At 34.8% G+C, this 25,532-nt stretch overlaps 1 protein-coding gene across 36 annotated transcripts in view; it reads right to left on the bottom strand.

Moving 5' to 3' along the window:
• Nucleotides 1–25,532, bottom strand: part of FAM135A (family with sequence similarity 135 member A) — a 147,553-nt gene that overhangs the window by 49,027 nt on the left and 72,994 nt on the right. For 35 of the 36 annotated variants that reach the window (XR_010158062.1, XM_016955771.4, XM_054686011.2 and 32 more), the window contains 2 exons: nt 21,084–21,133; nt 9,267–9,422 (listed from right to left, as the gene is read on the bottom strand). Coding sequence is in view for 35 of the 36 variants with exons in the window: in XM_016955771.4 (XP_016811260.1) it covers nt 9,267–9,422; nt 21,084–21,133 (206 nt within the window). In the remaining variant the exon portion in view is untranslated. The remainder of the gene's footprint in view (nt 1–9,266; nt 9,423–21,083; nt 21,134–25,532) is intronic. The other variant, XM_063813171.1, reaches the window with a different exon arrangement.

The following is a 25,532-nucleotide window of genomic DNA, read 5'->3' as shown; positions in this document are numbered from 1 at the left end:
AATAATTTTCTTGAAGTGTTGAGTAGTTTTCAAAATATGTTATAATGATAATTCAGTAAGTTCATATAGTCATGCTCCACATAATGATGTTTAAGACAATGATGGATCGCATATAGGATGGTCTCCCCTAAAATTACAATGCCATATTTTTACTGTACCTTTTCTATGTTTAGATAGGCTTAGATACACAAATACCACTGTGTTGCAACACAGTATTCAGTACAGTCACATGCTGTACAGGTTTGTAGCGTAGGAGTAACAGGCTGTATTATCTAGTTTAGGTGTGTAGCAGGCTATACTATCTAGCTTTGGGTAGTATATTCTATGATGTTCTATAGTATATTCTATAATGTTCACACAATGATGAAATCACCTAACAAAGCATTTTCCAGAAAGTATCCTAATCATTAAGTAACACAAGACTGTACAAGTGTTTATACAACCTAGATCTCCTGAATATAAAGATTCTGGGCTTTGGCCTCTCTGAGGACTCTCAATTTTTTAAAAAATCAAATATATCCTGATATCAGGCAAGAAAATCTATGGTAACATAGATATACACTAATTAAATTGAGATTAGAAATCCTTTTCTCTCCCCCTTACCATGTGGATTTTTTCCATTGCATGTAATAAGTATTCCAAGAAAACTGTATTAGTAGCAGATATAAGCACAATACTTTCTCTCAAGGGTTACCTTATATCTTTAAAATTTTTTATCATGACGATAACTGCTGAATATATTTATCTTAATTTACAGGATTTCTTTTACTGGGGAAAAATAAATTTAAGATTTTTCCTGCTGCCCTGATGTCCTGTGCACCAAAGAACATTATCAAGAGAGTTAAAAAGCAACTCATAGAATAGAAGAAAACATTTGCAAATTATGTATCAGATAAGGGCCTAGTTACCAGAATATATAAATAACTAAAACTCAACAACAAAAAGACAAACAACCCAATTAAAATATGGGGAAAGGACCTGAATATACATTTCTCCAAAGGAGATACACAAATGGTAAATAAGCATATGAAAAGGTGTCCAAGGTCACTAGTCATTAGGGTACTGCAAATCAAAGCTACAATGAAAATACCATCTCACTCTTACTAGGTTGGCCATGATAAAAACCCCAAAACAAAAAGCAGAATATAACAAGTGTTTGTAAGTATATGAAGAAACTAGAATCCTTGTACATTGCTGGTGGGAATGTAAGGTGGTGCAGCTGCTGTGGAAAACAGTTTGGATGTTCCTCAAAAAGTTAAACAAAGAATTACCATATGACTCAGCAATTCCACTCCTAGGTATATACCCCAAATAACTAAAAACAGATATTCAAACAAATATTTGTATACAAATTTTCATACCAGCAACTATTCATAGTAGTCAATAGGTAGAAAGAACTTAAATGTCTATCAATGACAAACAGATAAAATAATGTAGTATATCCATACAATGGAATTCTGCTACAAAAATAAATCATTATATGGATACATGTAAAACATGGATGAAACTTGGTACATTATTCTAAGTGAAAGAAACCAGATACAAAATGTTGTATGATTACATTTATATGAAACTTCCAAGATCAGTAAATGAAACTAGCGGTTGCCAGGGAATGGGGAAAGGGGACATGGGAGTGATTCCTTAATGTGTACACGGTTTCCTTTCAGAGTGATGAAAATGTCTTGGAATAAGACAGAGGTGATGGTTACACAACACTGTGACTATATTAAATGCCACTGAATTGTATACATTAAAATTGTTAATGGTTAATTCGCGTTACGTAAAATCTGTTACCCTCAAAATTTGTTATCCCCACCCGCCCCCCAACAAAATTAAATCTTAGGAAACAGTTACCTATATATATCATGTTACATAACATCTATGTCTTTGAATCTTCTACTTCAGTGGTGCTGTCAATAAACGTTTTGATTTCCTAGCTATTAGACCAACGGCAGCATACTTAGTGTTCTACAGTATTTTTTTATGATTAATTCCAGTGAATGCAGCAAATGGCATGTTCTCTTTAAATTCAACTGGAAAAAAAATCCAAAACTATATTTTATACCACCAAGTTGACACTGAAAACTATGTTTGAGATTGTATTTCTTTTTGCTTGTAAAATATAAACAGTATAGCAAACCAGCGTCATAATAAACAGTATTCTAATGTTATAAGTTTGTACTACTATTTTGTTTGAAGTCTTAATTTACTTCATTTTTAATACTTTGCAAATTCATGGGAAAGAGATGAAATGTGGAAATATCAGGTCTGCATCTACTGCCTGGGTTCCCATCCAGTCACTACCATGTACAAGACATGCAACTTTGGCTAAGTTATTTCACCTTTCTAGAACCTCAATATTTCTTTTATAAAATGGGAATGACAAAATATTTACTTCATGAGATTGTACTGATGATTAAATGAGTTAACATTTATAAAGCAATTAGTGCCTTACACAGATAATAACTGCTATACACGTTTATTAAGTAAAAATATAAATAAATTACTATGGTCCTTCCATAAACATTCTGTGGGAAAAACAAACAAAACCAAGAGCACAATATAGTCTATCCATCTATGAAGGTCTCCTTTCAATTTTTAGATGAATCCTTGGGCTTACAGGCAGTGGTCCTGGAAGAATCACTGTAATTTCAATAAAGCATTAGTAACAAACCTGTTGCTATGAAATAAAAAACATAAACAGGCAACTACAAGGTGAGAGAGAAGTTAGTCAAAGAATAAAAGAGGCTAACCTCATAGAAGCAGAGTTCCATTTTATAGTTCAAGGAAAGACATAATTTTTTTTTTTAATAGAGACAAGATCTCACTATGTTGCCCAGGCTGGTTGTAAACTCCCAGCCTCAAGTGATCCTCCCACCTCCACCTTCCACAGTGCTGGGATTACAAGTGTGAGCCACTGTGCCCAGCCAGGAAAGACATGTTAATGTGATGAATTTAAATGAGCAATATTACAGAATACTAAGTAACTGAATAGCAGAGTCACCATATCAACTTGGATTTTTTTTGCTCTAGGTTAGAACCATAAATAACAGTGCACGCATTTTAAGTAAAGCCATATGTTTCCAAAAGGCCCTGCTTCCACACAAGAATAAGCTTAAAATTTGTTTTCTTCTTGAGCAAGGAATTCTTTTCTGTATCTAAGATATATTAATACTTCACATACAGAAATATGTAAAACACAGTTAAACCCTTTGATGCTTTAGTATGCTATTTGATAGGGTTGCACCAGATATACTTATATTGAAATATCATTTGCTGTTTACCTGAAATCCAAATTTAACTGGGCATTCTGCATTTCATCTGGCAACCCTATGTATTTGGCTTCAGGATCTTTATTTATAAATATTTCGCATGATAGAACTAAAGATTTATACAAGCTGATGTAACCATCATGTCTCTGAAAGAATGTGAACTCAACTGTTACTTTGTCTGACTCCACCAACCCTAACAAAAGCTTGGTTAGGGCAGCAATGCTAGCACAAAGCACAAAATCTGGCTCTCTGATCTGCAAACTGAATATATTATCTCCCTAATATTGGACTTATAATTCCAGACACAAGTTACAATCAATATTAAATATGGCATCTCTGATGTTATAATAGGAAGCATTATAACACAACAAGAGGTATCTTTGGAGGCACTAGCAATAAAGATCAGTAAAATTATTGAGGAAATAAACTGCAATGAAAGCAAGTTCTCTATAAGACATACTGTTGAGAGACAATTCTTCATGTGTCTCTTGCATTTCTGAAAGGCTTGTGAGCAGAAATCCTGACTGTCTTTGTTACAGACTATCTTTTCAAGGATACTCATATTAGGGAAAAGCCTGGGGAAACAGAGATATGTCTCCCTTTGGAGCAAAGAACAGGTCCACTTACAGCATTGGTGGATAAAGCTTGCTGTGCATTATAAAATAGTTTGGATCCCTAAGCACAGAGTTTTTCTCCTGTATTGCAATCCACTAGTATGAACCTCGCCTTTTGTATGTTGAGCTGTGGAAATCAGGGCTCAAGGAAAGAGAACAAATGATAATCCTACCATTAATAAGGTCCTTTGTCTCAAGTTTTCTGCTGCTATACATGAATCAATCTATGGTAGGCTAACTTGTTAGCATGTAATTAGGAGGGCAAAATCTCAAGATTCTTTACAGTTCTTGACACATAAAATTCAGGATGATTTCAGATTTTTTTTTGCTTTTTATGTAAATTGTCCCACTTGATCATTCCATTTTAGTTTGAAATGACAAAGACATCATTCACTTATCATAAATATATTTTATCTTTTTAATTAGTATGGGTCACCTGTAACTATTCACACACAATAGTCTCTATGATGTAGCATGAATGTGTACGGCATGTGACTACAGAAGCTCAACAAGTTTGGATGCCTTAATTTGCCAAAAATTTGAAAACCTGAACTTACTGGATCTTAATATTAAATAATATAGTTGAACCAGTATAAAATTAATTTATTAAATTGTTCTTTTCAAGTATAGATTTACATTTCCTCTTTTTAGTCCAACTCTTTGCTTCACAATTTGCTTTCACACCAATAAGGAGAGATTTCATATCAGAGGTTTATTTCTGCGACTTCGCTCAATTGTGCTGCTTCTGAATTCGTTATCAGACAGCCTATATACTTTATTGTAGCTAAGTCTGTCCCTGTACAAACACTGAATGACCTTTAGACTACTGCAGTTCCTGTAGGCTTAGCACTGTATTCTCAGAAGAACAAGATATTTTATTAGCAAGGTTCCTCTTGAATTGCATAAATGGGAGGCAGATAACACAGTATGCTACCATGTCCACAGTTTTTGTGATACACTGCAGGGAAGGGCAAAGCTTATTCCTGCTTGAGTAACATTAGGACATTTTCTTATTTTGTCTTTATTATCCTTCCATGATTCATTTAGCAATTAAAATAGGCCTTATCTTGGTATCTGGAATGGGGTGAGAAAAGGGAAGCGCTAGGTAAAATTCCAAAGTTTATCTTTGGTATTCTAATTTTCCACAAACCTGATTTTTGTCTTAGTCCCCTTTCTTTGTCCCTTCTTCTCAAAGTTGTGTTCACCAGCTGCTCTTTTAAGTTTACCTTCTTGTTCCTAGTCCACCCAGAATAGCTTCTTTCCCATTGAATATCAAGCTATAAAGTTGCCTCTAATCCTTGCAACCATTCTCTTCCCAGAACTTCCATTCAGGTGACACAAACAGAACAATTTAATGGAACTATAATATTTTTCTCTAGTAAAACACAGTTTTTAAAAAAATACCCTGTCTGCTTGCGGGAACTAAATAAAAACATAAAAATTAAAAAAAAAAAAAAAGAGAGAAAAAAATACCCTGAAGATTACCTTTCCCATGTAAAACTATTTCTTTCTACTGGCCTTTACTTCTACTCGTCACTAAAAATAACCTTCAAACAGACTTTTATTTTGTGGAAGAGGTATCAACTCTCCTCTTAGCTTTATAATGTAGGCGTTGGCAAACTACAGCCTGAGAACCAAATCTGGCCCAACACCTGTTTTTGTAAATAAAACTTTATTGAAACACAGCCACATTCACTTATTCATATACCATCCATGGCTGCTTTCATGTTATAACAGAGTTGAGTAGTTTAGACAAAGATGTGTGGCTCCCAAAGTCCAAAATGTTTACCATTTGGTCCTTAACAGAAAAAGTTGATTCTTGTTTTACAGCATAGAAAATTGGGTCGCTGGTTGTGTATTCTGAAATACTTTTCAAGAAAACTTTGCCTGAGTTATTGGTATGCATTCACCTCACCTCTCTATAGAGGTGGACTGCCTTTCAAGTCTTGTCAAGAGTCCTAAATTTCCAAAAAAAGAATGTCAGTGAGATCCTTTAATGCTTATCAACATCACTTTAATTTACCCTGAAAACTGGCTACCTTTCTGATACTATTACCACAATTCATTGTTGTTCAAAATCTTGGTAGTGAGAAATGATGTTCCTGAAAATTGCGGAAAAAAATATATTCCATTCATTATGCTATTCATTCTAAATTGCTACATTAAGATGATGCCAGACCATTAGTAAGTCGAATACAGTGATTACGCTATTTTATCCATTGTAGAATCCTTTTTATTTAGCCCTTTAAAGAAGGTGATTGACCTTTAATAAAGAAATTCTAAGAAAAAGTCCTATAAAACAACAGTATTTGATACATGGATCCTGTTTACTACAATATAGCAAAAATAATGAAACAAAACAAAACACACAGGGAGAAAATTAACACCACCAAAAATTGCTTTTTCGAAAAGACAAATAAAATAACAAACTTCTGGTGAGACAATTCAAGAAAAAAAGAGTGAAGGCACAAACAACTAAAAACTAAAATAAAATCAGGAATGAAACTAGAAAACATTAAATATTGTAGATATTAAAAAGATAATTGAAGGATACTATGAACTACTTGATTATAAATTTAAAAACTCAGAATGGGCAAACTCCTCCAAAAATATAATTTACCAAAACTGATTGAAAAAAAATGTAGTATCCCCCCAATACTGTGTCACCTTAATCTAATCACCGGGAAATATAATACAAACCCAAACTGAAGAATAGTTCACAAACTTACTGGCCAATACTCTTCAAAAAAATCAAGGTCATGCAAAGATAAGGAATTAGTCCAGATTAAACGAGTAAAGGAACATGAAAACTGAATTCAATGTGTTCCTGAATTTGATCTTGGAAAAAGCTGTTATGCAAAACATTAGTAAGATGATTGGTAAAACTTAAATATGGGCCATACATTAAATATCAATATTGTGTCAATATAAAATTTTCTAAAGAAGATCAGTGTATTGGTTAACCTAAGAGAATGTCCTTATTCTTAGAATATATATGCTGAAGTATTTAATGATAAAAGAATACTATGTCTATAATTATCATATTGTTCAGGAAAAACAATGTATGTAAGTATATATGTATGCATATATATATATATGTGTATCTACCTACAAAAAACAGGCAATGATAAAGCAAATGTGCCAAAATGCTAATTTGTGATTCTGATGAAAATTATATAGAAGTACTCTGCACTACCTTTTTTTTTTTTTGAGATGGAGTTTGACTCTTGTTGCCCAGGCTGGAGTGCAGTGGTGTGATCTCAGCTCACTGCAACCTCCACCTCTACCACCTGCCTCAGCCTCCCAAGTAGCTGGGATTACAGGTACTCGCCACCACGCCTGGATAATTTTTGTATTTTTAGTAGAGATGGGGTTTCACTATGTTGGCCAGGCTGGTCTTGAACTCCTGACCTCAGGTGATCCACCTGCCTCAGCCTCCCAAAGTGCTGGGACAGTGTGAGCCACTGCTCCTGGCCAACTTTTTAAAGTCTTCTGTAAGTTTCTGATTATACTTTAGAAGCTTTACAGTTTTGCCTTTCACATTTAAATCTTCAATCCACTTGGAACTGAATTTTATTTAATACTTACCATATGGATACCCAATTGTCTCAAACATCATTTATTGAAAAATCTCCATCTTTTACACCGATCCACATATGTTATGTCCAAAAATGGCTATGTCCATGTCTGGCCTTTCTCTTAGTTTCCTTCTATTCTAAAATTAAGACCTCCAGTTCATTAAAAAACAATATAAAGTCAATGAAAATAATAAACCATGAAATGAGAGAGGATCTATTAGTAAAAACACATAACAAAGGACACAGAAAAGTATCAGAAATAAAGAAGAAAAAAGTAATCTTATTAGAAATGGGCAAAACATTAGAATAGGCACTTCATATGGAGCAAACCTACATAACCAATAATCACACAAAGCAGTGCTCAACTGCATGGGTAATCAGAGAAATGCAAATTAAAGCCACAATAATATACCATTTCACATACATCAGTTTGGCAAAGTTTAAAAAGCTTGCCAGTATCAAGAGTTGGAGAGTGTGTGGAGTAACAAACTGTGCTGGTGGGAGTAAAAATTGGTACAACTCTGAAAACTGTCACATTAGCTAGTAAAATTGAAGTTATGCATAACCTATGACTCAGCAATTTCCCTCACAGGTAAGTATTTCAGAGAAACTGGTATGCCAGGACATATACATAAGAATGTTCATAGCAGCTTGGTTTGTAATAGCCACAAGTTAGAAGTAATCCAAGAATCTATCAACAGTAGAATGGATAAATAAATGTGGGTATATTCAAATGGAGATATATTACAGCAATGATAATGAACAATCTACAGGTACTGTCAAAAAAGATGGATTAATATCCTAATGTCTTGAGTGAAAAAGCAAGATAGAGAAGAATACTACTGTACAATTTCATCTATATAGAATTCAATAACAGGTGGAAACAACCTCTATTTAGTGTGCATACATAGGTGATAAAACTAAAATGGAAGGAACTCATCATCACAAAAGACAGTATAGTGATTACTTCTAAGTATTAGGAAGGGTATGGTAATTGGAAAAGATACACAGAGAACATCTGTAGCGTTGAGAGTGTTCTACTTCTTGATCTGGATAATAACTGAAAGGGTGTATGCTTTAATTATTTGATAAAATGTGCCTGTTTTGTGCATTTTCTGACTTTATGTGTTATGTTTTATAATTAAGAAAATTTCTTTAAAAAAGGAAAAAAATTAATGATGTTTGGAGGAACTCCTAGGACGTAAAGTAAAATCAGGGTGCATGCAGAGTATATAAGGAAACAAGATGGAAAGATAGTTATTTAACACATAAAACCTCTTGAGATGCTATACAATAAAATTACATAGAAATACCTGCATAATGTCCATACTAGGTCTACAGTAAACATATATGTGTAATGTGTGGACTGCCCCCTCCATCCTGCTAAGTTAATAATACACATTCCTATATTAGGTCAGTGGTAGAAGAAGGGAAGGAAAAGGAGAAGAGGGAGACATAAGTTTGAGACAGCTCTCTAGTTCCTGATTCCTGTCCCTAATGAGGCTTGGCTATTAATTCCTATTCTTAGGTTCCTATTCTATTCTGTATCATATATTTTCCTATTTTACTTACTTTTAGGTGGTTTTTCTTAGCAGCAGGGATTGTGATTGAAATAGGTCATATGCTTAACTGTATTGTTCCATTCTATTATTAATTTTGGAAGTCAAACAATAACAATATGACAAATGTCTCTTTTCTGATTTATCAATATATAGGTAAAAATCAGGTTTGTTTTCATAAAAATTTTCTAAAGGTAAATAATACTCATTAAAATGCTCTAAAATCACTTCTCTTTAACTTACCCTCAAAGTATGGTGCTCTTGTGCTAATAATATTCTTAGTTCTTCGTGTAGCGTTATAACTTCCAGAAACTGTCCCCATAAAGCCATCAAAAGTGAGCAAAGTTGCGCAAGATTCATATTTATAAGTTCTGCCAGTTCATCAGGATTCTCTATTTTCTGAAATGAAAAGAAAAAAAATTTCACTATTTCCCAAGATTTAATGTAACATACTTAAATATAATGTTATTGAGAATATTAATACAAAGGCAAATTTGTGGTTTAAAAAAAGAGATGTGCATTTGTATGTGCATGCACATGTATAGAGACAAAGACCAATTGACAATGGTTTTTTACTTACCTGATAGTTACTGAAGGAATTTTCAACAACTTAACCAATATTTCAATATCTAAGATGTCTTGTTAACTGAAATAATGTCAATTGCAAACTAAAATTACAAATTAGGATGCTATAGAGAATGATCAGCTTCTAACACCAAAATACTGGGAATTTTAAACACAGTGCTCAAATAATGAGAGTTATAATTGTTTTGAAAGATAATAAATTCTTCAGATTTTTTCCTCAATTAGCTAAGAAAAAATACTTAAAATATCTATGACTCCTTAGAAAAAACTGTGATACTTTCTGAAATAGTCCTTTTCTCTCACTCCTATGTTCTTAGATTCTACTTCACTTGTGAGTAATCCTTTTACAGAATTGTCAAACACTTTATTTTTTTCATTTCTAACAATTCACTCACTTGCTATTTATTGAACATATTTTAAATGCTAATGGCCTAGATTCTAGAGATACAAAAATTAATATGAGAAGTTCACAGTCTAGTGAGGGGAGAAAAGCAGGTAAACAAACTATTATAAAATACTGTTATTAGGACATGATCCAAAGATGGCCGAATAGGAACAGCTCCGGTCTGCAGCTCCCAGTGACACCATCGCAGAAGGTGGGTGATTTCTGCATTTCCAACTGAGGTACCCAGTTCATCACACTGGCACTGGTTAGACAGTGAGTCCAACCCACGGAGGGTGAGTAGAAGCAGGGTGGGGCATTACGAGAAGCCAGGGGACCTCCCTCCCCAAGCCAAGCAAAGCCATGAGGGCTGTGCTACCCGGCCAGATCACTATGCTTTCCCCACAGTTTTTGCAATCTGCAGATCAGGAGGTTCCCTCATGTGCCTGTACCACCAGGACCCTGGGTTACAAGCACAAAACTGGGCAGCTGTTTGGGCAGACACTGAGCTAGCTGCAGGAGTTTTTTTCATAACCCAGTGGTGCCTGGAACCCCAGCGAGACAGAACCGTTCACTCCCCTGCAAAGGAGGCTGAAGCCAGGGAGCCAGGTGGTCTCTCTCAGCGGGTCCCTCTCCCACGGAGACCAGCAAGCTAGGAATCACTGGCTTGAAATTCTCGCTGCCAGCACAGCAGTCTGAAGCCGACTGGGGAAGATCAAGCTTGGTAGGGGAGGGGCGTCTGCCATTACTGAGGCTTTAGTAGGTGGTTTTCCACTGACAGTGCTAAGGAGGCTGGAAGGTTTAGACTGGGCAGAACTCACCACAGCGCACCGAAGCAGCTGTGGCCAGACTGCTTCTCTAGATTCCTCCTCACTGGGAAGGGCATCACTGAAGGAAGGGTAACAGCCCCAGTCAGGGGCTTACAGATAAACTCCCATCTCCCTGGGACAGAGCCCCTGGGGGAAGGGGCAGCTGTGGGTGCAGCTTCAGCGGATTTAATCATTCCTGCCTGCTGGCTCTAAAGAGAGCAGCTGATCCTGACAAAAGGGATTCTCTGAGCACAGTGCACCAGTTCTGCTAAGGGACAGACTGCCTCCTCAAGTGGGTCCCTGACCCCCGTGCCTTCTGACTGGGACAGAACTCCCAACAGGGGTCGACAGACACCTCATACAAGAGAGCTCCAGGTGGTATAGGATGGTGCGCCTCTGGGACGAAGCTACCAGAGGAAGGAGCAGGCAGCCATCTTTGCTGTTGTGCAGCCTCCACTGGTGATACCCAGGCAAACAGGGCCTGGAGTGGACCTCCAATAAACTGCAACAGAACTGCAGCAGAGGGGCCTTACTGTTAGAAGAAAAACTAACAAACAGAAAACAAAAACATCGACATCAACATAAAGGACCCCCACACAAAAACGCCATCCAAAGGCCATCAGCCTCAAAGATTAAAGGTAGATAAATCCATGAAGATGAGGAAAAACCAGTGCAAAAGTGCTGAAAATTCCAAAAACCAAAATGCCTCTTCTCCAAATGATTGCAACTCCTCTCCAGCAAGGACACAAAACTGGACGGAGAGTGAGACTGACGAATTGACAGAAGTAGGCTTCAGAAGGTGGGTAATAACAAACTCCTCTGAGCTAAAGGAGCATGTCCTAACCCAATGCAAGGAAGCTAAGAACCTTGATAAAAGGTTACAGGAACTGCTAACAAGAATAACCAGTTTAGAGAGGAACATAAATGACCCAATGGAGTTGAAAAAACAACACGAGAACTTCATGAAGCATACACAAATATCAATAGCCAAATCGATGAAGCTGAAGAAAGGATATCAGAGACTGAAGATCAACTTACTGAAATAAGGCATGAAGACAAGATTAGACAAAAAAGAATTGAAAAAGGAATGAACAAAGCCTCCAAAAAATGTGGGACTATGTGAAAAGACCAAACCTACGATTGATTGGTGTACCCGAAAGTGACAGGGAGAATGGAACCAAAATGGAAAACACACTTCAGGATTTTATCCAGGAGAACTTCCCCTAACCTAGCATGACAGGCCAACATTCAAACTCAGGAAATACAGAGAACAGCACTAAAATACTCCTTGGGAAGAGCAACCCCAAGAACACATAATCTTCAGATTCTCCAAGGTTGAAATGAAGGAAAAAATGGTAAGGGCAGCCAGAGAGAAAGGTCAGGTTACCTACAAAGGGAAGCCCAGCAGAATAATAGCACAGCTCTCTGCAGAAATCCTACAAGCCAGAAGAGAGTGGGGGCCAATATTCAACATTCTCAAAAGAAAAGCATTTTCAACCCAGAATTTCATATCCAACCAAAAAGCTTCCTAAGTGAAGGAGAAATAAAATCCTTTACAGACAAGGAAATGCTGAGGGATTTTGTCACCAGGCCTGCCTCACAAGAGCTCCTGAAGGAAGCAATAAATATGTAAAGGAAAACCGGTACCAGCCACTGTAAAAACACACCAAAATATAAAGACCAATGACACTATGAAGAAACAGCATCGACTAATGGGCAAAATAACCAGCTAGTATCATGATGACAAGATCAAATTAATAGATAACAATATTAACCTTAAATGTAAATAGACTAAATGCCCCAATTAAAAACACAGACTGGCAAACTGGATAAAGAGTCAAGACCCATTGGTGTGCTGTATTCAAGAGACCCATCTCATGTGCAAAGACACATATAGGCTCAAAATAAAGGGATGGAGGAATATTTACCAAGCAAGTGGAAAACAAACAAACAAACAAACAGCAGGGGATGCAATCCTAGCCTGATAAAACAGACTGTAAACCAACAAACATAAAAAAAGACAAAGAGGGTCATTACATAATGGTAAAGGGATCAATTCAACAAGAAGAGCTAACTATCCTAAATATATATGCACCAATACAGGAGAACCCAGATTCATAAAGCAAGTTATTAGAGACCTACAAAGAGACTTAGACTCCCACACAATAATAGTAGGAGTCTTTAAAACCCCACTGTCAATATTAGACAGATCAACGAGACAGGCAATTAACAAGGATATTCAGGACTTGAATTCAGCTCTGGATCAAGTGGACCTAATAGACATCTACAGAACTCTTCACCCCAAATCAACAGAATATACATTCTTCTCAGTGCCACATAGCACTTATTCTAAAATTGATTACATAATTGGAAGTAAAAAATCCTCAGCAAATGCAAAAGAATGGAAATCATAATAAACAGTCTCTCAGACCACAGTGCAATCAAATTAGAACTCAGGATTAAGAAACTCACTCAAAGCTGCAGAACTACGTGGAAACTGAACAACCTGCTCCTGAATGACTACTGGGTAAACAACGAAATTAAGGCAGAAATAAAGAAGTTCTTTGAAACCAATGAGAACAAAGAGACAATGTACCAGAATCTCTGGGACACAGCTAAAGCAGTGTTAACAGGGAAATTTACAGCATTAAATGCCCACATCAGAAAGCTGAAAAGATCTAAAATGGACACTGTAACATCACAATTAAAAGAATTATAGAAGCAAGAACAAACAAATTCAAAAGCTAGCAGAAGACAAGAAATAACTAAAATCAGACCAGAACTGAAGGAGATAGAGACACGAAAAACCTTTAAGAAAATCAAGGAATCCAGGAGCTGGTTTTTTTGAAAAGATTAACAAAATAGGTAGACCACTAGCGAGACTAATAAAGAAGAAAAGAGAGAAGAATCAAATAGACACAATAAAAAATGATAAAGGGGATATCACCACTGACCCCACAGAAATACAAACTACCATCAGAGAATACTATCAACACCTCTACACAAACAAACTAGAAAATCTGGAAGAAATGGAAAAATTCCTGGACACATACAGCCTCCCAAGAGTAAACCAGGAAGATATCGAATCCCTGAATAGGCCAATAACAAGGTCTGAAATTGAGGCAGTAATTTACAGCCTACCAACCAAAAAAAGCCCAGGACCAGACAGATTCACAGCCGAATTCTACTAGAGGTACAAAGAGGGGCTAGTACCATTCCTTCTGAAACTATTCCAAACAATGGAAAAGTAGGGACTCCTGCCTAACTCATTTTATGAGGCCAGCATCATCCTGATGCCAAAACCTGGCAGAGACATAACAAAAAAAGAAAATTTCAAGTCAATATCTCTGATGAACATCGATGAGAAAATCCTCAATAAAATACTGGCAAACCTAATCCAGCAGCACATCAAAAAGATTATCCACCATAATCAAGTAGGCTTCATCCCTGAGATGCAAGGCTGGTTCAACATATGCAAATCAATAAATGTAATCCATAAACCACATGATTATCTCAATAGATGCAGAAAAGGCCTTTGACAAAATTTAACATCCCTTCATGTTAAGAACTCTCAATAAAGTAGGTATTGATGGAACGTATCTCAAAATAATAAGAGCTATTTATGACAAACCCACAGCCAATATCATACTGAATGGGCAAAAGCTGGAAGCATTCCCTTTGAAAACTGGCACAAGACAAGGATGCCCTCTCTCACCCCTCCTATTCAACATAGTATTGGAAGTACTGGCCAGGGCAATCTGGCAAGAGAAAGAAATAAAACGTATTCAAATAGGAAGAGAGGAAGTCAAACTGTCCCTGTTTGCAGATGACATGATTGTCTATTTAGAAAACCCCATCATCTCAGCCCAAAATCTCCTTAAGCTGATAAGCAACTTCAGCAAAGTCTCAGGATACAAACTCAATGTGGAAATATCACAAGCATTCCTATACACCAATAATAGACAGAGAGCCAAATCATGAGTGAATTCCCATTCACAATTGCTACGAAGAGAATAAAAAACCTAAGAATCCAAATTGCAAGGGATGTGAAGGACCTCTTCAAGGAGAAATACAAACCACTGCTCAAGGAAATAAGAGAGGACACAAACAAATGGAAAAACATTCCATGCTCATGGATAGAAGAATCAATATTCTATCTATACCGACCAAAGTAATTTATAGATTCAATGCTATCCCCATCAAGATACTATTGACTTTCTTCACAGAATTAGAAAAAACCACTTTAAATTTCATATGGAACCAAAAAAGAGCCCGTATAGCCAAGACAATCCTAAGCAAAAAGAACAAAGCTGGAGGCATAACGCTACCAGACTTCAAACTACACTGCAAGGCTACAGTAACCAAAACAGCATAGTACTGGTAGCAAAACAGATACATAGACCAATGGAACAGAACAGAGGCCTCAGAAATATCACCACACATCTACAACCATCTGATCTTTGACAAATCTGACCAAAAAAAAAAAAAATGGGGAAAGGATTCCCTATTTAATAAATGGTGTTGGGAAAACTGGCTAGCCATATGCAGAAAACTGAAACTGTACCCCTTCCTTACACCTTATACAAAATTAACTCAGGATGGATTAAAGACTTAGATGTAAGAACTAAAACCATACAAACTCTACAAGAAAACCTAGGCAATGCCATTCAGGACACGGGCATGATGGGCAAAGACTTCATGACTAAAACACCAAAAGCAATGGGAACAAAAGCCAAAATTGACAAATGGGATCTAATTAAACTAAAGAGCTTCTGCACAGCAGAAGAAACTCTCATCAGAGTGAACAGGCAACCTACAGAATGGGAGAAAATTTTTGCAATCTATCCATCTGACAAGGGCTAATATCTAGAATCTACAAGGAACTTAAACAAATTTACCAGAAAAAAACAACCCCATTGAAAAGTGGACGAAGGATATGAACAGACACATCTCAAAAGAAGACATTTATGTGGCCAACAAACGTATGAAAAAAAGCTTATCATCACTGGTCACTAGAGAAATGTAAATCAAAACCACAATGAGATACCACCTCATGCCAGTCAGAACGGCGATCATTAAAAAGTCAGGAAACAACCAATGCTGGAGAGGATGTGCAGAAATAGAAACACTTTTACACTACTGGTGGGAGTGTAAATTAGTTCAACCATTGTGGAAGACTGTGGCAATTCCTTAAGGATATAGAACCAGAAATACCACTTGACCCAGCAATTCCATTACTGGGTTTATACCCAAAGGATTATACATCATGCTACTATAAAGATACATGCACACGTATGTTTACTGCAGCACTATTCACAACAGCAAAGACTTGGAACCAACCCAAATGCCCATCAACAATAGACTGGGTAAAGAAAATGTGGCACATATACATCATGGAATACTATGCAGCCATAAAAAGGACAAGTTCATGTCCTTTGCAGGGATATGGATGAAGCTGGAAACCATCATTCTCAGCAAACTAACACAGGAACAGAAAACCAAACACCACATGTTCTCACTCATAAGTGGGAGCTGAACAATGAGAACACATGGACACAGGACGGGGAACATCACACACCAGGGCCTGTCGGGGGGTGAGGGGCTAGGGGAAGGATAGCATTACGAAAAATACCTAATGTAGACGACAGGTTGATGGGTGCAGCAAACCACCATAGCACGTGTATACCTATGTAACAAACCTGCACGTTCTGAACATGTATCCCATAACTTGAAGTATAATAAAAATAAAAAATAAAATAAAATATATTTCTGTGTATGTGTATGTGTGTGTGTATCCCCAAAGGCTGCTTATCACATATGATACTGTTACTCTCAGTTTATTTTTATTTCTTTTTAAATACTGCAATTCAGCAGGCTTTTCTTCCCCAACTCACACTTTCATTTACCTTGCCTAACTCAGAGAAGACGCTAAACAAAAATTAAACAAAATTAGTAAGAAGGGGAGGAATTATGATCATGTCCTATTTGCTTTTGTGACTCTAGTTACTGGTACATAGTAGCAATTCAATAAATAGTTACTAAGTGAATAAAAAGTACAGTCTTCAGATAAGAAAAAAACCTTCCAGAATTCACAACAAACATTTACATGTTTACAGAATTTATGGAAAGTGTTTACATTTTTATGAAAAAGAGCTCCCATAATTTATGGAAAAGGTTTATAAATACCAGAAGCTGGAATGGAAGCTAACAGTCAAGACATAATGAATAAATATTCATCGACATATGATGAATTTCCTGCTGTGTTTTTTTCCCAAGAGATGGTTTTATAAATATAGCAGAAATGAAGCTAACAAGTTTTTCATGTCTCTTTTAAGAATATGGACTTTAAAATATAAGCTGACATAAGCTGAAACTTGCATTATTATTGTCCCCAAGGAGGGTTTTAATGGAGTTTAGAAAAAGAACAGTTGGGTAAGTATTTGAGAGTAATTAAATAGCACTGTATAAGATATGAACACTTTACTTAGCATAGTCTATACAAAAGTAGAAACAATTCTCTGGCCTTTAACCCAGGCTAATAAATAAATAAAGTACACAACTCTCTTTTTATTCTTCCTGAAAGCAAGGTTATCTAGATTCCTAGTACTTATTAATTTTATTCCCTAGGGATCATACCGCAGTTCTGAAAGAGAAAACTTCAGTACTCTCATTGTTGGAAAAGCATCCTTGAAGCACAGATAAATTATTTCTCTGGTTTTCATAAATCTCATGTAATAAATACCAAAATAAATAATAATATAATTCTTTTTTATATTAAAAAAGGAAATTAGAATTAAGTTTGGCAAGATCTCTTATATATATAAATGTAGGAATAAGACTTTACATTTGTGTATTTTTCTTTTCTTTTTTTAAACTTGAGACAAGGTCTCATTACTTGGCCCAGGCTGGAGTGCAGTGGCTATTCAAAGGTATGAATACAGTCTCATTTCCTGGACTCCGGCAGTACTCCCACCTCAGTCTCCTGAGTAGCTGGGACTACAGGTGTGTGTCACTGTGTCTGGCTATATTTGTGTTTTTTTCAAATCACATTATCTTATATATATTTTTTCCCATAACATTCACTGATCTTGTTTGATTGCAAAACGCTGCTTTACTTAGAAAATATGGGAAAACAAAAAAAGATGAAAAAAGTTCATTTTAGTGTACCGGCTTCAAGTTTTTTTCAATTATATACATAAAGCAAAAACTAAAACAATATATAGTTTCATACAATTTTCACTGAATATAATACAGTATGAACATTTTCCTACTTCATCAAACACTTGTTTAAAACATCTTTTTTTTTTTTTTTTGAGACAGAGTCTCACTCTGTCGCCCAGGCTGGAGTGCAATGGCGTGACCTTGGCTCACTGTAACCACTGCCTCCCGGGTTCAAGCAAATCTCCCTGACTCAGCCTCCCAAGTAGCTGGGATTGCAGGTGCCCGCCACCATGCCTGGCTAATTTTTGTATTTTTAGTAAAGATGTGGTTTTGCCATGTTGGCCAGACTGGTCTCCAACTCCTGACCTCAGGTGATCCGCCCGCTTCGGCTTCCCAAAGTGCTGGGATTACAGGCGTGAGCCACCGCACCCGGCCAAAAACATCATTTTCAAGGCTGTATAACTTAGATTACAAGTATCCCATAATTTGTTTAACTATTCTACCATTGGGCATTTATTAAACATTTTTACAACATTATGAATCTTCACATGAACTCTGTTTAGCTTTTGGTATACACTAAGAGGAGATGTTTTTTCTGGCTGTGGATACATACTGCCAAACTAATCCCTGAAAAAGACATACAAGGTATGAGAATTTGTATCTCACCATGTCTCAAGACGCATTATAATATGTTATAGTTTGTTGATGTTAAAGTTTATGACAACCATTTACATACTGAAATTTAAATATGTATATCTAAAAAATTTATTAGCAATACATGGATACATATGTTATTTTTAAACATTTAATATAGATGCATATAAAGAAAATTCCCCTTTACAAACCTTATTCGTCACGCCACTTTTTTTCTGTATTACTGTTAAAAGCTTGGAATATATATATCCTTTCAAATATTTCATATGTAATCACATAAACACAATAAAATACACAAACAGCTTTTTAGTTTTAACATACTATATGAAATCATATTATTCATATTTTTCTTTATTTTTTTCAATTAATATATCTTGAAGAGTTTTCAGCATGCAAACAGTATCAAGCATCATGGATTAATAAATATTTTCTGAATTAAATAATTCATGACAATTTCATAGAGATCCACCTAATGCTTTTAAATGGCTACATGGGAATTGATAATAATTAATGATGTAATTCCTTATATTTGTGTACATTTATGAGTATTTTTGTAGAACAGATTATCAAATAAAAACTGCTGTGCAGATTTGATAATTGTGCAATATATAAGTGTTTTAAAAATACATCAATGCACTAATGTTAAAAAATACTGTGCCAATTTATACCATCACCAACAGGGTATGCAGATACTAGTTTCACTACACTCTTACAAAAAATGAAGCTCAGTAGTCACTTTTATTCTTGAAAATTTCATAGGCAAAAAAATAACCTATTAGAATCTGCATTCCCGTGGTTTCCAGTAAGAATGAGTATCATTTCAGGAGCTAAATTATTCTGCTAAGAATTTGTTATTTGTACACTGCCTCATTGTATCCTTTTTTTTTGTTTGTTTTACAAGGGTGTTGTTTTAAAATTGATACATGAGAGCATGTTATATACAGTGAGCACTGACCATTAGCCTGTTTTAAATATTGCAAATATTCTCTTCCAGTCTATCCTTTGCTTTCAAATTTATAGTATATTTTGTTACAAAGAAATTTCAAATCATCAATGTCTTATTTTGTCCCTTAGGTTTTTATTGGCCTTTAAAAAACTTATCTTTTTAAAAATTGTCTGAGGGAGTAATTTCATATCCCAAGATCAGATTGTTTATATTTACATATATATGTAATTTTTTTCTTCCTAATTTCTTTGGACACTTAAGTCTTCAGTCCACTTAGAACTGCTGCTATAGCATGGCATGATGTTAACTTTACCACAATATTTATAGACCCTGATGTTAATATTTTATCACATACTTAGTTATTAAACATAATAGTGACTATTTTAGGGCTGTTTAATTCCTCTGACTTGTCTTTTTATTCTTTTAGAGAAATCCTACCTTATTTCCTTCCATTTTTATTATTTTACATATATTTTAGTATCCAGTCGAGCAAGTCTTTCTACATTTGTATTATTTAAAAATTACATTATTTTAAAAAAAGTTTTTCTTAGCCATCTTTACATTTCTTGAAATGATTTTAAAAACAAGCTTAAATTTCCAGTGGGATTTTGGTTTGGACTCATTAAAATGATTGACTGGAGTAAAATTTGATATATTTTAGTGATTATCTACAGGAGTATCATATGTATATTTATTCAAATTTTCTTTAAAAGCTCAGTGAAACACTGCAGATGATTTCATATTAACTGCACACATCTTAAGATTATTTTTAAATGTTTAATGTTCTTTTGAGCAATTATCATAAGCACATTAGTGACTTTTTTAAAGAAAATATCTTACTTGAACTGCAGAGAAAACCTCTAGGACAGTATACAAAACTGATGTATCCTGCGTATGCATAATTTTCTAAGGAGAATACCTTTTTGAACAGGTCTAGCCTTCATTCAAATTTATATCCAAAAGTATATCCAAACCAAATACATATTTTTGTTTGATTCACACCTCTGATTTCTTCCATTAATGTAGCTGACCAAGAGTGAATGCATAGTGAAACATGCATTTAAATAGTTAAAGCATTTAGTTTCTCAGAAAAAGAAAGGCAAATATATTCAATTTAATTGCAAGAGTGAACTGAAAAAACGATCTGAGAAGCAAATTGATCTACTGAAATAAAACAAATTTTTCATTTTTAAAGAGTATCATTTTACAAGTTTAAGTGATGTTTTAAAAATGTGTCCAGAAATTGAGTGAGTGAACAGAAGAAAATGTACTGTTTGATCAGTTAATTATCTTTGCTATTTCATTTATATGAAGAATAATATACTTTTTAAAAGGTAAGTTAACTTCATGCTGAAGCCAAATGAATTTTGACCAACTAAGTTGTGGTTCTACCATGATCAACCATTTTATCTTTGCATTTTAGGAACTATAAATACTTTAAGTTTTCATAGACAAAATATTTAGAATAGGAAACAGAAACCACTCAAATAACTTGATGATGTGAATTTAAAAAATCCAAGTACCTTAACTTCTTCACATAGTTCAGTAAGTCGAGCTTCTACATCCATTTCCTCTGGAAGGAGTAAAGAGTAGAGGAAATATTCCAATGTTAGATATTTAATTTATATAAATAAAATTCCCATAAAAAACTGAAAATTAAGAATGATCTGGACTGTATTCAATGAATTAAATTTCAAGGTAACATATTTTCATAAACATATTAATTACATAGGTAATGTGATTATTAAATTCTACATTCTGATAAATATCATTTTTTATTTTTCACAAGAGTTAACACTGTCAAGGAAATATTAACTATATACATAAAGTAACTTGCACAACTGTGTCACAGAAAAGACCAACTATATAATTAGATTTTACTGTATTTCATATTTTATAATTTCCAGTACAGTTTAGTATTTTGTGTTATATATACATATGCCTTGCTTTCTTGTGTTTTACAAAAGCTATTCCTAAAATGCTCAAGTAAAATTAATTTTTATCACTGAAACATTTAAAACATACCTGGTGTGTAGGCTATTTAATAAAAATGAATGTCAAGATCCTTTAATAGTTAGTTCCTAATGCATTTATTTTTCTATAAAATATTCTTAAACTGAGGCAGATATTTGCATACAATTCTGATTTACTTAATGTATGCTATAATCATCTATAAAGAGGTGCACAAATTTACAATTAAAATGATAATATTTACCAGGAAAAACAGAAACTAACAAAATAAAAAGATTTATAAATTATTTATTTTTGGCAGGGAGGAATTACACTAATGTCTGAAATATCTTTACATACACTTAATTTTTAAGTAGAAATCAAACAGGTCTTTTAAAAGAACTGTAACAGCATAGTTATAATCATACAAAATTCCCATAATCCTGTTGTGAAAGAGTTTAATTGATCTTTCTCACACAAAGGCAAGAACACATTCTATAACATCCCTGAATTCACTCATCAGCTGACTAATTTGTAAGACAGACTGAATGTTTACTACATGATAAAAATGATAAACATTTAAATTTGTTTAAAAAAGCAATCACAATTATGTGGTAAAAACACAACCACAGTATAATTGTTAGAGTGGGGAGACGGCCAGATACGAGCAGGCAAGGGAGCCTCTGGGCAAAGAAGTCCTGAAGATGTCGCCCACTGACAGCAAAAAGGACAACGGCTATATTGGTTATACCTGGCCTTGTGGTTGGGCTCCTGCGACCCTGAAGCATGTACACTCCTCCAATAACTCACCCTAGAGTGGTCTTTTGCTCATTATAATAGTAAAAAACACATCCCTAGGTGGAGATTTTAAATGCTAACGAGACAAGCAACATGTGTACTAGCATGTACAACTACAGAGCATGTATGCCCAAGGGGATCACCTAAAACATGACTGCAAGTGACACCTCCTCATGCCCTTTCATGAATAATCATGTATTCTTCATAGAGTTCCCCAGCACTGGCTGCTGCTAGCTCACTCTCTCCAGAAGCTTGCTCTGCTTTATCTTTCAGAGTATACTACTGTCTCTTTAAATAAATTCTGCTGCTTAACCCTTGCTGCGTGTCTCTTGGCTGAATTCTTCCTTCAACAAGAATCAAGGACGCTGTACCCCTCCCGGTAACATAAACAACAAATACTCTGTTGTTAACTAAAAATCAATGGAACACATGTATTTCATAACTCACAAAATATACAAGTAAAATTGTATTTAGATATTGATATATACCAAAAAATAGATCACTAATTTGGCCAACTTGTTGGTAACTAAAGAAATTTGCAATGATTTCACAAATCATTTCACTGTTAGATAAACCAGTGGCTTCTAATATTGGGCTTTCCAAAACTAAAAAACCAGCAACAGACTCTGCATTAAAACCACCACTCCCATAGGCCAACATCTGTTTTCACATTACTCATGATCTTTTCCTGTGACAGAAAAAAAACCAGTAAAGTTAGTCTTAGAAATTACATATTCTACCTCTGATTTTTAAAAATTAGAAAATAAGGTTTTGAGAGTTGTGACACATTTTTCTAATGTTTACATAGAAGAAACTAACTGCATAAATGGGTATGTTTGCATTATAGCTACTGAGAGCTACTTCAATGCAAACAGTATCTTAAAGAATGTTTAAAAGCATAATTTAACTCTAAAATCTTAGAACTGAAAATAATTTTGAAATCACTTAGATTTTTAAGGGAGTTTAAAATCCTATTTTAATTATTTTTTCTTTTTAAAGTGACATATATAACAGACCCTTGAGCAACATAGGTTTGATCTACGCAGGTGCACTTATACACAAGTATTTTTCAATAAATATTTTGGAAAGAATATGAAACTTGCAAACTATGTAGCCTAGAAATATTGAAAAAATTAAGAAAGATGAATATGTCACGATTGCATAAAAACATGTAGATACTAGTCTTTTTATGTATTAATCAACTGTTTATGTTATCTGTAAGGCTTTCAGTGAATAGTAGGCCATTAGTTGGTAAGTACTGGAGGAGTCAAAAGTTACAGGTATATTTTTAACTGTACAGGGGTCAGTGCCCCAGTTCCGGTGTTATTCAAGGGTATACTGTATATCCATTTATACAGTTTTATAGAAATGTATAAATGTGATGATTATCATATATTTCTGGGGGGGGCTTGGCTCTTATTACTAATCCAAGGTTACAGTCTAGAGCATATCCTTCCATATTTTTCAAATATACATATACACATATGAGTTTTGGAGTCATTGTTTTATAAAAATAGGATTGTATTTTGCACAATTTTTTGCATCTTGCTTTTTTTCTCTCAGCATTACCCCACAGTATTCTGGTACCTAGCACTAAAGCATTTTTTAAGATGACTACACAGTATTCCTTGATGTGGGTGCATCATGATATATTCTGTATTCCACTCTTTGCCCAAATAATGGGCATTGATCTTTGTTTATACTGTTTTGCCACTAAGAACAATACTGCAATAAACATGCTTGTACCTGTATCTTTACATACTACCTAGTATGCTATTTCTATGATACAGGTGAACAGAAGTGGGGATGCTAGGTCAAAGGGTACATGTATCTAATATTTATTTTCTAAATCTATCCATTCATTCAACAAATATTTATAACACAGCTCAGACAACGGCAATACAATGTTAGGTTTAAGGATAAAAGATATCTCAACAAAAGTGTTAACTAACTTCATTATGTTTTAGTTTTGAAAATTAAGTATTTTTCTACTCAACCAAGATCTGGCCCATTTTTAAAAAATAGATCTTATTACATTAAACTGCATTCTGTAAAATTATTTAGAATGCTCACATGTAAACTGATAGGCTGGCAATAAAATAGTTTAAATTAGAAGTATATTTTAATTGCTAAAAAATGCTAAAATGTCATAAATGGCCACAGTTTCATACTATGAATTCTTTAATTTTACAGTAACTTTATATAAGAATATAATACTATGTTCCAGAAAGAATGACAATAAATTTTCAACTCTTCTTTTTCCTTCCTGACAAGAAAATCAGTTTCCCTTAACAGTCTTAGTGAAAATTAACACAACTCAAATATTTCTGAGTTAGTTTTCACCTGAGAAATGTTGAGATAGATTTTGGCTTTTTAACTTCCTTCATTTCATACCTCTGAAAATTGGGAAATAAATACTTATTTTATTTCACTTTTTGATTCCTACAGCTTTTCATAATTTTTTAAAAAATCGTGATGGTTTACTGAACGCAAAGTGAAAACTTTCAATATACTCATAGATAATAAATTATGGCTATTCAAGAAAAGTCTAACATATATATGAAAATGTATAATAATGAGATCAGAACATTTCCTTTACCATGTATAACATATCCAGAGAGTGGTGATTTGATGTTATTTTGCTTTTTAAATGTAGAATAACAAAAAATAAATGCAAATTGACTAAAACAAACAAACAAACATACAACACAACCCAGATCCTGATAGGATATTTCTCTTCTCTATTTCTTTTTTTAAAGCTTTTTTTTTTTTTTTTTTTTGAGATGGGAGTCTGACTCTCTTGCCCAGGCTGGAGTGCAGTGGCACGATCTTGGCTCACTGCAACCTTCACCTTCTGGGTTCAAGCAATTCTCCTGCCTCAGCCTCCCATCTCTTCTCTATTTCTGCAGTGCAGAAAACTAGGTTTAGTTTTTTTTGAGGCAGAGTTTCACTTTTGTTGCCTAGGCTGGAGTGCAATGGCACGATCTCGGCTCACTGCAATCTCCACTGCCCAGGTTTAAGCAATTCCCCTGCCTCAGCCTCCGAGTAGCTGGGATTACAGACATGCGCCACCACACCCGGCTAATTTTGTATTTTTAGTAGAGACGTGGTTTCATTATGTTGGTCAGGCTAGTCTCCAACTTCTGACCTCAGGTGATCTGCCCACCTTGGCCTCCCAAAGTGCTGGGATTACAGGCGTGAGTCACCGCACCCGGCCTGGTTTA

The sequence above is a fragment of the Pan troglodytes genome, chromosome 5 (assembly GCF_028858775.2).
Source record: "Pan troglodytes isolate AG18354 chromosome 5, NHGRI_mPanTro3-v2.0_pri, whole genome shotgun sequence".
Taxonomy (NCBI): Eukaryota; Metazoa; Chordata; class Mammalia; order Primates; family Hominidae; genus Pan; species Pan troglodytes.
The sequence above is the reverse complement of the archived record's forward strand: the minus strand, read 5'-3'. Positions and strand labels throughout refer to the sequence as shown.